This window comes from Oncorhynchus kisutch, linkage group LG23 (assembly GCF_002021735.2).
Source record: "Oncorhynchus kisutch isolate 150728-3 linkage group LG23, Okis_V2, whole genome shotgun sequence".
Classification (NCBI taxonomy): domain Eukaryota; kingdom Metazoa; phylum Chordata; class Actinopteri; order Salmoniformes; family Salmonidae; genus Oncorhynchus; species Oncorhynchus kisutch.
This window is the reverse complement of record NC_034196.2, coordinates 31,166,873-31,179,452: the sequence shown is the minus strand read 5'-3', so window position 1 is coordinate 31,179,452 and position 12,580 is coordinate 31,166,873. Positions and strand designations below refer to the sequence as shown.

The 12,580-nt window shown below is 46.0% G+C and overlaps 1 protein-coding gene across 2 annotated transcripts in view; it reads right to left on the bottom strand.

Annotated features, from left to right (window-relative positions):
* The window catches only part of LOC109867989 (collagen alpha-1(V) chain), a 150,969-nt gene that overhangs the window by 69,938 nt on the left and 68,451 nt on the right, over nt 1-12,580 (bottom strand). For both annotated transcript variants that reach the window (XM_031803114.1, XM_031803113.1), the window contains exons 6-9: nt 6,701-6,826; nt 5,984-6,397; nt 5,315-5,830; nt 4,496-4,552 (exon numbers count right to left, since the gene is read on the bottom strand). In XM_031803114.1, the coding sequence (XP_031658974.1) occupies nt 4,496-4,552; nt 5,315-5,830; nt 5,984-6,397; nt 6,701-6,778 (1,065 nt within the window). In that variant the 5' untranslated portion in view covers nt 6,779-6,826. The remainder of the gene's footprint in view (nt 1-4,495; nt 4,553-5,314; nt 5,831-5,983; nt 6,398-6,700; nt 6,827-12,580) is intronic.

Here is a 12,580-nt window from a genome sequence, read left to right as displayed (position 1 = left end):
TCAAGAAGTTCCCTGTATTTAGCGCCATCCATCATTCCTTCAATTCTGACCAGTTTCCAGTCCCTGCTGATGAAAAACATCCCCACATCATGATGCTGCCACCACCATGCTTCACTGTGGGGATGGTGTTCTCAGGGTGATGTGAGGTGTTGGGTTTGCGCCAGACATAGCGTTTTCCTTGACGGCCAAAAAGCTCAATTTTAGTCTCATCTGACCAGAGTACCTTCTTTCATATGTTTGGGGAGTCTCACACGTGCCTTTTGATGAACACCAAACGTATTTGCTTATCTTTTTCTTTAAGCAATGGCTTTTTTTGTCCACTCTTCCGTAAAGCCCAGCTCTGTGGAGTGTACGGCTTAAAGATTTCCTATGGACAGATACTCCAATCTCCGCTGTGGAGCTTTGCAGCTCCTTCAGGGTTATCTTTGGTCTCTTTGTTGCCTCTCTGATTAATGCCCTCCTTGCCAGGTCCGTGAGTTTTGGTGGGTGGCCCTCTCTTGGCAGGTTTGTTGTGGTGCCATTTTCTTTCCATTTTTTTTATAATGGATTTAATGGTGCTCCGTTGGATGTTCAAAGTTTCTGATATTTTTTTATAACGCAACCCTGATCTGTACTTCTCCACAACTTTGTCCCTGACCTGTTTGGAGAGCTCCTTGGTCTTCATAGTGCCGCTTGCTTGATGGTTCCCCTTGCTAAGTGATGTTGCAGACCCTGGGGCCTTTCAGAACAGGTGTATATATACTGAGATCATGTGACAGATAATGTGACACTTAAATTGCACACAGGTGGACTTTATTTAACTAATTATGTGACATATGAAGGTAATTGGTTGCACCATATCTTATTTAGGGGTTTCATAGCAAAGGGTGTGAATACATATGCACGCACCACTTTTCCGTTTTTTATTTTGGGGAAAAAAAAATATTTCACTAATTTGGACTATTTTGTGTATGTCCATTACATGAAATCCAAATAAAAATCTATTTAAAATACAGGTTGCAATGCAACAAAATAGAAAAAACACCAAAGGGGATGAAGAGTTTTGCAACTAAATCTTCTACAAGCCAGAACCAACTAAATCTTCAACAAGCCAGGTCTTTAACATTCCAGAGCCATACCTGGGTCTTTTACATTCCCAGAGCCATACCTGGGTCTTTTACATTCTCAGTCCCATACCTGGGTCTTTTACATTCTCAGTCCCATACCTGGGTCTTTTACATTCCCAGAGCCATACCTGGGTCTTTTACATTCCCAGAGCCATACCTGGGTCTTTACCATTCCCAGAGCCATGCCTGGGTCTTTAACATTCCCAGAGCCATACTTGGGTCTTTTACATTCCCAGAGCCATACCTGGGTCTTTAACATTCCCAGAGCCATGCCTGGGTCTTTAACATTCCCAGAGCCATGCCTGGGTCTTTAACATTCCCAGAGCCATACCTGGGTCTTTTACATTCCCAGAGCCATACCTGGGTCTTTAACATTCCCAGAGCCATACATGGGTATTTAACATTCCCAGAGCCATACATGGGTCTTTAACATTCCCAGAGCCATACCTGGGTCTTTAACATTCCCAGAGCCATACCTGGGTCTTTTACATTCCCAGAGCCATACCTGGGTCTTTAACATTCCCAGAGCCATACCTGGGTATGTAACATTCCCAGACCCATACCAGGGTCTTTAACATTCCCAGAGCCATACCTGGGTCTTTAACATTCCCAGAGCCATACCTGGGTCTTTTACATTCCCAGACCCATACCTGGGTCTTTAACATTCCCAGAGCCATACCTGGGTCTTTAACATTCCCAGAGCCATACCTGGGTCTTTAACATTCCCAGACCCATACCTGGGTCTTTAACATTCCCAGAGCCATACCTGGGTTTTTTGTTTGATGTGTGTTTATGGATAAGTGTGTGAGGTCACGTCACACTTTGCCTATAGTATAGTGCATTCTGAAAGTACTCAGACCCCTTGACGTTTTCCACATTTGGTTACATTACAGCCTTATTCTAAAATGGATTGAAAATATTGAAAATTCATCAATCTGCACAAAATACCTCATAACAACAAAGCGAAAACAGTTAAAAAAATATATATTGCAAAGTTATTACAAATAAAAAACTTAAATAACTTATTTACATAAGTATTCAGACCCTTTGCTAAGAGACTCAACATTGAGCTCAGGTACATCCTGTTTCTATTGATCATCCTTGAGATGTTTCTACAACTTGATTGGAGTCCACCTGTGGTAAATTCTATTGATTGGACATGATTTGGATAGGCACACACCTGTCTATATAAGTTCCCATAGTTGATAGTGCATGTCAGAGCAAAAACCAAGCCATGAGGTCGAATGAATTGTCTCTAGAGCTCCGAGAGAGGATTGTGTCAAGGCACAGATCTGGGGAAGGGTACCAAAACATTTCTGCAGCATTGAAGGTCCCCAAGAACACAATGGCCTCCATCATTCTTAAATATAATAAGTTTGGAACCATCAAAACTCTTCCTAGAGCTGGCCGCCCGGGCCAAACTGAGCAATCGGGGGAGAAGGGCTTTGGTCAGGGAGTTGACCAAGAACCCGATGGTCACTCTGACAGAGCTCTAGAGTTCCTCTGTGGAGATCGGAGAACCTTCCAGAAGAACAACCATCTCTGCAGCACATGACAGCCACTTGGAGTTTGGCAAAAGGCACCTAAAGGACTCTCAGATCATGAGAAACAAGATGCTCTGGTCTGATGACACCAAGATTGAACTCTTTGGCCTGAATGCCAAGCGTCACGTCTGGAGGAAATCTTGCACCATCCCTATGGTGAAGCATGGTCGTGGCAGCATCATGCTGTGGGGATGTTATTGAGCGGCAGGGACTGGGAGACTAGTCAGGATTGAGGGAAAGATTAACCTTAGCAAAGTACAGAGAGATCCTTGATGAAAACCTTCTTCAGAGCGCTCAGGACGTCAGACTGGGGCGAAGGCCATGACCTGGAGACACGAGGCGGTGCACAATTGCCTCAGCGTCGTCCGGGTTAGGGAAGGGTTTGCCCGGCCAGGACGTCCTTGTCCCATCACGCTCTAGTGATTCCTTGTGGCGGGAAGGGTGCATGCACGCTGACTTCGGTCGCCAGTTATGTACGATGTTTCCTCCGACACATTGGTGCAGCTGGCATTGGGTTAAGCGATCAATGTGTCAAGAAGCAGTGCGGCTTGGCAGTGTCATGTTTACAGAGGACACATGGCTCTTGACCTTCGCCTCCCCCCGAGTCCATACGGGAGTTGCAGAGATGGGACAAGACTGTAACTACCAATTGGGGCGAAAAAGTGGTAAAAAAAAGTAAACACAAAAATCATGTTTTTATGGGGTATTGTATGTAGACTGATGAGGGGGAAATACTATTTCATCCATTTTAGAATAAGGGTGTAACATAACAAAATGTGAAAAAAGTCCAGGGGTATGAATGCACTGTAAGTCTGTCTGTCAAACAGTGGTCCTGTGTAGATGTATGGACTCAGGCTTAGAGTGACTGATCACAGCAGTAAACAGATAGAGGAGTGTGTGTGTGTGTAGTGTGTGAGTGTGTAGTGTGTAGTGTGTGAGTGTGTAGTGTGTAGTGTGTGAGTGCGTGCGTGCATGGTGTGTGTGTGTAGTGTGTGAGTGCGTGCGTGCATGCGTGTGGCCATGCGTCCATGGTGTGTGTGGTCAGTATGTGTGTGGTATGGGTGGGTTGGATGGGACTGGCAGGGGGATGGGGGTTGTCGTCACTGCAGACAAATGGGGATTGGACTGAAAGGAGGGAGCTCTGCTCCTTGTTTATTTACAATGTGAACAAGATGGACGACTCACAGGCTCATTCTGGGTGGTAAAGCACACGCGCATACAGTTGAGCACAGTGACATTTGTTTATAGGGAGACAGCTGTGGTTCTGTGACTCAGGTCAGATTGAGGTATTGAACTCGTACGTGATGACATTGGCATATCAGGTATAGCCATGGCTTTAGCTCTGCAAGTCAACACCGTCCCCTGATGAATGTGGAGTGCTGGAGTAAAACTCCCAAGTAGGGACTGGCTATTTTCCATCTGTGAGATCTTTAGATCACTGGGAGGTGGGGAAGTCTTAGGGAGATTTCCTCTGTCTTCTCCCCCTCTCTCTCTTTCTCTTCCCTCCCTTTCCCAGCTGCACTCTCCCTGGTCAGTGTTTATGCTAGCCCAGAGTGTTTACACCCCAGATGATCATTCATTTTCCTCTATGTATCCATACTCCAAATGTTCAACCTTTGGACCAGAGGTGGCCTTGCTGCAGGACACAGCAGGAGGATGCAGAGACCAATGTGTAATACTGCATCATGTGATTTATATGATTGTCAGTCAGTGGTGTGTGATGACTCATGGCTTGGTTTTGAAATAATCATACACACAATCACGCAGACACACATGTGAAACACACACTCACACAGACACACGTATGTGAAACACACACACACACGTTGGATAAATTATACTCACAGGCTCAATGATAGCAGGTTCTCCCTTCTGTCCCTTCTCTCCCCGAGACCCATCAACCTGCAAATGACATCAACATTACCATCATCATCATAGTCTATTGCCGACATCATAATCATTATCACCACCACCATCATCATCATATCACCACCACCACCACCATCATCACCACAACCAACACCATCATCACCACCACCATCATCATAGTCTATCGCCGACATCATAATCATTATCACCAGCACCACCACCATCATCATCATCATCCTTACCATCATCATCATCATCATCATCACCACCATCATCACCACCACAATCATCATCACCACCACCACCACCATCATAGTCTATCGCCGACATCATAATCATTATCACCAGCACCACCACCATCATCATCATCATCCTTACCATCATCATCATCATCATCATCATCACCACAATCATCATCACCACCACCACCACCATCATCATCGTTACCACCATCATCATCATCATCATCATCATCATCACCACCACCATCATCATCATTATCATTACCATCATCATCATCATCACCACCACTATCATCATCATCATTAACACCACCACCATCATCATCATCACCACCACCATCATCATCATAGTATACCGTCACCATCCTCATCATCATCACCACCATCATCAATATCAGCACCTCCATCATCATCATCACTACCACCATCATCATTATCATAGTATATCGCCCGGCATCACCATCATCATCAGCACCACCATCATCATTATCATCACTACAATTTTGAGTATTATCATTATCATCATGATTACCATCACCATCATCGTCCCTACCTGTCCGTAGTACTCGTCTGTCTCGGCTGGCAGCACCTTCTCCCCCTGTCCACCGTAGTCCAGGTCTCCATAGTCTGCGTCCGCATACTCAGAGATGGACTCCTCTTTGAACCGATCGCCCTCCAGATCAGTGTAGTCTCCCTCAATAGCCACACCCTGGCCCCCGGCTCCCGTGGCAACCGAATCCCCAGCTCCTGCTCTTGCCGCCCCACCTCCGGCGCTGGCAGATCCTCCTACAGAGACGGAACCGCCCCCAACGGAAACGGAACCGCCCCCAACGGAAACGGAACCGCCCCCAACGGAAACGGAACCACCACCAACGGAAACGGAACCACCCCCAACAGAAACAGAACCGCCCCCGACCGATACAGATCCACCTCCACCACCAGTACCGATTTCGACAGTACTGCTGCTGCTGGTTCTGCTGTCATGGCCACCGCCACCGATGCTGTACTCCTCTCCCTCTCCATACAGGTCATAACCCTCACCATAGTTGTCATTGTAGCCTGTTCCAGCCTGAGAGACCAGAGAGGAAAGGACAGGCACAGTGAGTCAATGGGACACACTGAGATATGATAAGATGTTATGTGACACATTCCAGATACAACATCTAACTGGTAAAACATAGGGCATTACCACACAAGCACACAACAACCGTGTGTAACTCACCGAGGTCTTGTTGCGTGTGATGGTGACTCCACTACTGGTGATGACCTTCTCAAACTCCGCCCCCGTGCCCAGGTCAAACTTTGACCCCAACCCCAGGTCCAGCTCCACCCCTGCGCCGGTCCCCGTGCTTGAGCTGCTGATGGTGACTCTGCGACTGGCGTCGGGCGAGGCCGTGGACTCGTCGTAGTATGATTCATAGTTCCCATAACTATCTGTGTCATAGCCATCGTAAGGGCTGGTCTCTTCCCCGTAGGCCTCCTCGCCGGCAGCTCCGGCTCCTGCTGCAGCGGAGGCGCTGCCGGTAGATACAGCGGTCAACACTTTGCCCTCGACTCCCTGACTGGCTGTATCCCTGACTGATGACACCACCTCTTTGACTGAGGTGACCACACGGCCGCTCTCTGGCACGGACACCTGGAGAGGAGGACAACACAATGTCAGGAGGACAAACTGTAGCCTATACAACACTGTTGATGAATTGTTTTCATTTACAGTAACTTTAATTTAAAGTCATTGAGATAAAGAATAGCTTTTCAAAGGGCGACCTGACCAAGATGTCATTCAAAACTGACATTGGAACATACTCAGCATCAACAGCAATCACTACATTATAAAACAAGGTATGGGATGGGGAGAGGGTGCCAAGTCCCACCCCACTGGAGATAGACGGTAGTCTTTTAAAAGGACAGGGGACATGGGACAGAAAGGGGACAGTACCTTTACGTCTTCCGTGGCAGGTCCAGCTTGTTCGTCAGTCTCAGTCTCGGAGGTGGACTCGGAAGGTTTCCCATCCATGTCCTCATAGTAAGGATACTCATAGTAATAGCTGTCCTCCTCTGTGTTCTATACAATACAGGGAATTATGAAACGGTTACTTCCCGCCAAGCAATCGGATTGGTCAAAAGTGCATTCCAGCTGTGGTGTTATTGAGCACAACACCACAGCTAGTCATGCGTTATCGAAAAATGATTGAATCACTTTATGATCACTCCACTAACAGTAATGGTTGACCAGAAAGTTATTCTTTCATAGTTCTTGCTTTCTGTGTAAAACCGTTTCATATACGCAATAATATACTTGAGGGTGTGAGTTATGGTGATTATTGGCTGACAGAACTCATGTCTTCCTAGCGACCACATCATGTTGTTCCAATAATCCCCATAACACATCCCCTCTTTTATATTATTGATTTAATGGATGATGGTTGATGGTTGAAAATGACAGTAATAAGAGAGGAGGGTGTGTGTGAGAGAGAGAGAGAGAGAAAAGAGAAAGAGAGAGAAAGACAGAGAGAGAGAGACAGAGTAAGAGAGAGAGAGACAGGCAAAGAAAGAGAGAGAAAGACAGAGAGAGAGAGACAGAGTAAGAGAGAGAGACAGAGAGAGAGAGAGAGAGACAGAGTAAGAGAGTGAGAGACACAGAGAGAGAGAGAGAGACAGAGTAAGAGAGAGAGAGACAGAGTAAGAGAGAGAGAGACAGAGTAAGAGAGAGAGAGACAGAGAGAGAGAGAGACAGAGTAAGAGAGAGAGAGACAGAGTAAGAGAGAGAGACAGAGTAAGAGAGAGAGAGACAGAGTAAGAGAGAGAGACAGAGTAAGAGAGAGAGAGACAGAGTAAGAGAGAGAGAGACAGAGTAGAGAGAGAGACAGAGTAAGAGAGAGAGACAAGAGAGAGAGAGACAGAGAGAGAGAGACAGAAGGAGAGAGAGACAGAGTAAGAGAGAGAGAGAGAGGAGAGACAGAGAGAGAGAGAGAGACAGAGAGAGAGAGAGACAGAGTAAGAGAGAGAGAGACAGAGTAAGAGAGAGAGACAGAGTACAGAGTAAGAGAGAGAGACAGAGTAAGAGAGAGAGAGACAGAGTAAGAGAGAGAGAGACAGAGTAAGAGAGAGAGACAGAGAGAGAGAGACAGAGGAGAGACAGAGAGAGAGACAGAGTAAGAGAGAGAGAGACAGAGTAAGAGAGAGAGAGAGAGAGAGAGAGAGACAGAGAGAGAGAGAGAGACAGAGTAAGAGAGAGAGAGACAGAGTAAGAGAGAGAGAGACAGAGTAAGAGAGAGAGACAGAGAGAGAGAGACAGAGAGAGAGAGAGACAGAGTAAGAGAGAGAGAGAGACAGAGTAAGAGACAGAGTAAGAAGTGAGAGACAGAGTAAGAGAGAGAGAGACAGAGTAAGAGAGAGAGACAGAGAGAGAGAGACAGAGAGAGAGAGACAGAGAGAGAGAGACAGAGTAAGAGAGAGAGAGACAGAGTAGAGAGACAGAGTAAGAGAGAGAGAGAGAGAGAGACAGAGAGAGAGACAGAGTAAGAGAGAGAGAGACAGAGTAAGAGAGAGAGAGACAGAGAGAGAGAGAGACAGAGTAAGAGAGAGAGAGACAGAGTAAGAGAGAGAGAGACAGAGTAAGAGAGAGAGAGACAGAGTAAAGAGAGAGACAGGAGAGAGAGAGAGAGACAGAGTAAGAGAGAGAGAGAGACAGAGTAAGAGAGTGAGAGACAGAGTAAGAGAGAGAGAGACAGAGTAAAGAGAGAGACAGAGAGAGAGAGACAGAGTAAGAGAGAGAGAGCAGAGTAAGAGAGAGAGAGAGAGAGACAGAGAGAGAGAGAGAGACCAGAGTAAGAGAGAGAGAGACAGAGTAAGAGAGAGAGAGACAGAGTAAGAGAGAGAGAGACAGAGTAAGAGAGAGAGAGACAGAGTAAGAGAGGAGAGACAGAGTAAGAGAGAGAGACAGAGAGAGAGAGAGAGACAGAGTAAGAGAGAGAGAGAGAGAGAGACAGAGTAAGAGAGTGAGAGACAGAGTAAGAGAGAGAGAGACAGAGTAAGAGAGAGAGACAGAGAGAGAGAGACGAGTAAGAAGAGAGAGAGACAGAAGTAAGAGAGAGAGACAGAGAGAGAGAGAGAGACAGAGTAAGAGAGAGAGAGACAGAGTAGAGAGAGAGAGACAGAGTAAGAGAGAGAGAGACAGAGTAAGAGAGAGAGAGACAGAGTAAGAGAGAGAGAGACAGAGTAAGAGAGAGAGAGACAGAGTAGAGAGAGAGAGACAGAGTAAGAGAGAAAGACAGAGAGAGAGAGACCGAGAGAGAGAGAGAGACAGAGTAAGAGAGAAGAAGAGAGAGACAGAGTAGAGACAGAGTTAAGAGAGGAGAGAGACAGAGAAGAGAGAGAGACAGAGAGAGAGAGAGACAGAGTAGAGAGAGAGAGGACAGAGTAAGAGAGAGAGACAGAGTAAGAGAGAGAGAGACAGAGTAAGAGAGAGAGAGACAGAGTAAGAGAGAGAGAGACAGAGTAAGAGAGAGAGAGACAGAGTAAGAGAGAGAGAGACAGAGTAAGAGAGAGAGAGACAGAGTAAGAGAGAGAGAGACAGAGTAAGAGAGAGAGACAGAGTAAGAGAGAGAGAGACAGAGTAAGAGAGAGAGACAGAGTAAGAGAGAGAGAGACAGAGTAAGAGAGAGAGAGACAGGCAAAGAAAGAGAGAGAAAGACAGAGAGAGAGAGAGACAGAGTAAGAGAGAGAGAGACAGAGTAAGAGAGAGAGACAGAGAGAGAGAGAGAGAGAGACAGAGTAAGAGAGTGAGAGACAGAGAGAGAGAGACAGAGAGAGAGAGAGAGACAGAGTAAGAGAGAGAGAGACAGAGTAAGAGAGAGAGAGAGACAGAGTAAGAGAGAGAGAGACAGAGTAGAGAGAGAGAGACAGAGTAAGAGAGAGAGAGACAGAGTAAGAGAGAGAGAGACAGAGTAAGAGAGAGAGAGAGACAGAGTAAGAGAGAGAGAGACAGAGTAAGAGAGAGAGAGACAGAGTAAGAGAGAGAGAGACAGAGTAAGAGAGAGAGAGACAGAGTAAGAGAGAGAGAGACAGAGTAAGAGAGAGAGACAGAGTAAGAGAGAGAGAGACAGAGTAAAGAGAGAGAGAGACAGCGAAGAGGGAGAGAGAAGACGTAGAGAGAGAGAGAGAGAGACAGGCAAAGAAAGAGAGAGAAAGACAGAGAGAAGAGAGAGACAGAGTAAGAGAGAGAGAGACAGAGTAAGAGAGAGAGAGACAGAGTAAGAGAAGAGAGACAGAGAGCGAGAGAGAGACAGAGTAAGAGAGAGAGAGACAGAGTAAGAGAGAGAGAGACAGGAGTAAGAGAGAAGACAGAGAGAGAGAGACAGAGAGAGAGACAGAGTAAGAGAGAGAGAGACAGAGTAAGAGAGAGAGAGACAGAGTAAAGAGAGAGAGAGAGAGGAGAGACAGAGAGAGAGAGAGAGACAGAGTAAGAGAGAGAGAGACAGAGTAAGAGAGAGAGAGACAGAGTAAGAGAGAGAGAGAGAGTAAGAGAGAGAGAGACAGAGTAAGAGAGAGAGAGAGACAGAGTAAGAGAGAGAGACAGAGAGAGAGAGACAGAGAGAGAGAGAGAGAGACAGAGTAAGAGAGAGAGAGAGACAGAGTAAGAGAGTGAGAGAGAGTAAGAGAGAGAGAGACAGAGTAAGAGAGAGAGAGACAGAGTAAGAGAGAGAGAGAGAGAGTAAGAGAGAGAGAGACAGGCAAAGAAAGAGAGAGAAAGACAGAGAGAGAGAGAGACAGAGTAAGAGAGAGAGAGACAGAGTAAGAGAGAGAGAGACAGAGTAAGAGAGAGAGACAGAGAGAGAGAGACAGAGTAAGAGAGTGAGAGACAGGCAAAGAAAGAGAGAGAGAAGACAGAGAGAGAGAGGCAGAGTAAGAGAGAGAGAGACAGAGTAGGAGAGAGAGAGACAGAGTAAGAGAGAGAGAGACAGAGTAAGAGAGAGAGAGACAGAGTAAGAGAGAGAGAGACAGAGTAAGAGAGAGAGACAGAGCAAGAGAGAGAGAGACAGAGAGAGAGAGACAGAGTAAGAGAGAGAGACAGAGTAAGAGAGAGAGAGAGACAGACAGAGTAAGAGAGTGAGACAGAGTAAGAGAGAGAGACAGAGTAAGAGAGAGAGAGACAGAGTAAGAGAGAGAGAGACAGAGTAAGAGAGAGAGACAGAGTAAGAGAGTGAGAGACAGGCAAAGAAAGAGAGAGAAAGAAAAACATTTCTTTGTACTGTAAGACAACAGATAGGGTCCTCCTCTGTGCTCTATACATACAGGGAAATGGATAATGGTTGATGGTTGAAATGACATACACATAATGATGAGAGAGAGAGACAGAGAGATATTAGACAACAGACAGAGAAAGAGAGAAAGAAAGACATTGCTTTGTACTCTATGAAAACAGCCTAACATTATGATAACATACAGATGTGTCTGATATTGGGATGATGTCACAGGAGGTTTGTGGCACCTTAATTGAGGAGGCAATGGCTGAAACGGAATTAGTGGAAGATTATCAATATCACATGGTTTCAACGTGGTTCAACATGGCCTCCACTGGATGAATCCCCAACAAAAGGTGGGCTGAGTCTGAATCTGATCAGAAATCACGCCAAGAATGTCAAACCTACCTGACCCATTCTGTGGGGAGGGGGATGGGATAGGGGGTTGTGAAGTGGTACGAAGGTAGATCTGGAGTGAAGGTTTTTAAGAAGGGTGGGTCGGCAGAGGTGGGGGGCACTTCCATTTTATGCTTACTTACTTTACTTGCTTACGGAGGTACAATGCACAGAAAGATGGTGTGCCATAGAGTAGCTCTCTGTCATAGAGCTCATCCCCATCAAGCACTGAGGGGAGAGAGGCACTATTTGCTTCAGTCATTCTGAAGTTTTTCTTTTCTGTGAGGTCTGCTCCATATTAGCCCTACTATTGGAACCAGATTATGAACAAACCCAAAACAGGTCTGAAACATGTTTGAGGTATGTGTTTGTGACAGTTACGTTTGACTCTGGTTTGGCTGTAGTTCTACTATGGTACTATTACTACGGTTCTCTAGGGTGAACTGGTTCCCTTTGGTTCTAAACAGCTCCAGATGGGCTGAGATGAGAGGTACAGGAGTTGTGATTGGGCACACTATGGTTCTGGTTCTCTCTCTGACTAGTTCACTTCATAAGAAAGCTGAGATCACCACTTCAACTGGAAAGAGTCCAAGGGTGTGGTTGGTTAGCTTGTTGAATTGATAATGTCCTTCTCCTCCAAAGGATTAAGATTTACCATGCCAAGGTAGGACAGCAGAGTTGTTTAATAGATTGGGGGCAGATATAGAAAGAAAATCTCCATTCAGCATAGAGTATGGAGATACAGGCTTAGGCAAGTAGTCTGCCATTCCTGCATATTTCATTCCCTCTATAACTGCATAGCAGATTCAACCCTGTTGATTTCCCAGCACTCAGCACTTTCTCTCTGGCAGACAGCGTTTTTTCCCCCCCAGCGATGCAGCTCTTTCATTCCAGTAGTTTGTCCAACCAACACAGCCTGATCCCTAATCAAAGAACCGCTTATTGATAAAGGGATGAAGGAATACTGTATCAGGGAATATCAGGGAAGGCCTCAGGGTATGCTGTATTTGATATAATGCACTGAACTCCTTGACTGTTTGAACCTGGAGTTTAGAGCTTCTTTGGTTGGATTTTATGTTCTTGCTAGAGCAGGTACTCCTCACAAGGCCCCAAAGGACACACCCTGACCAATAGTTTCCCTTAACCTCTGCCTGTCCAAAAATGAGCAATTTATTACA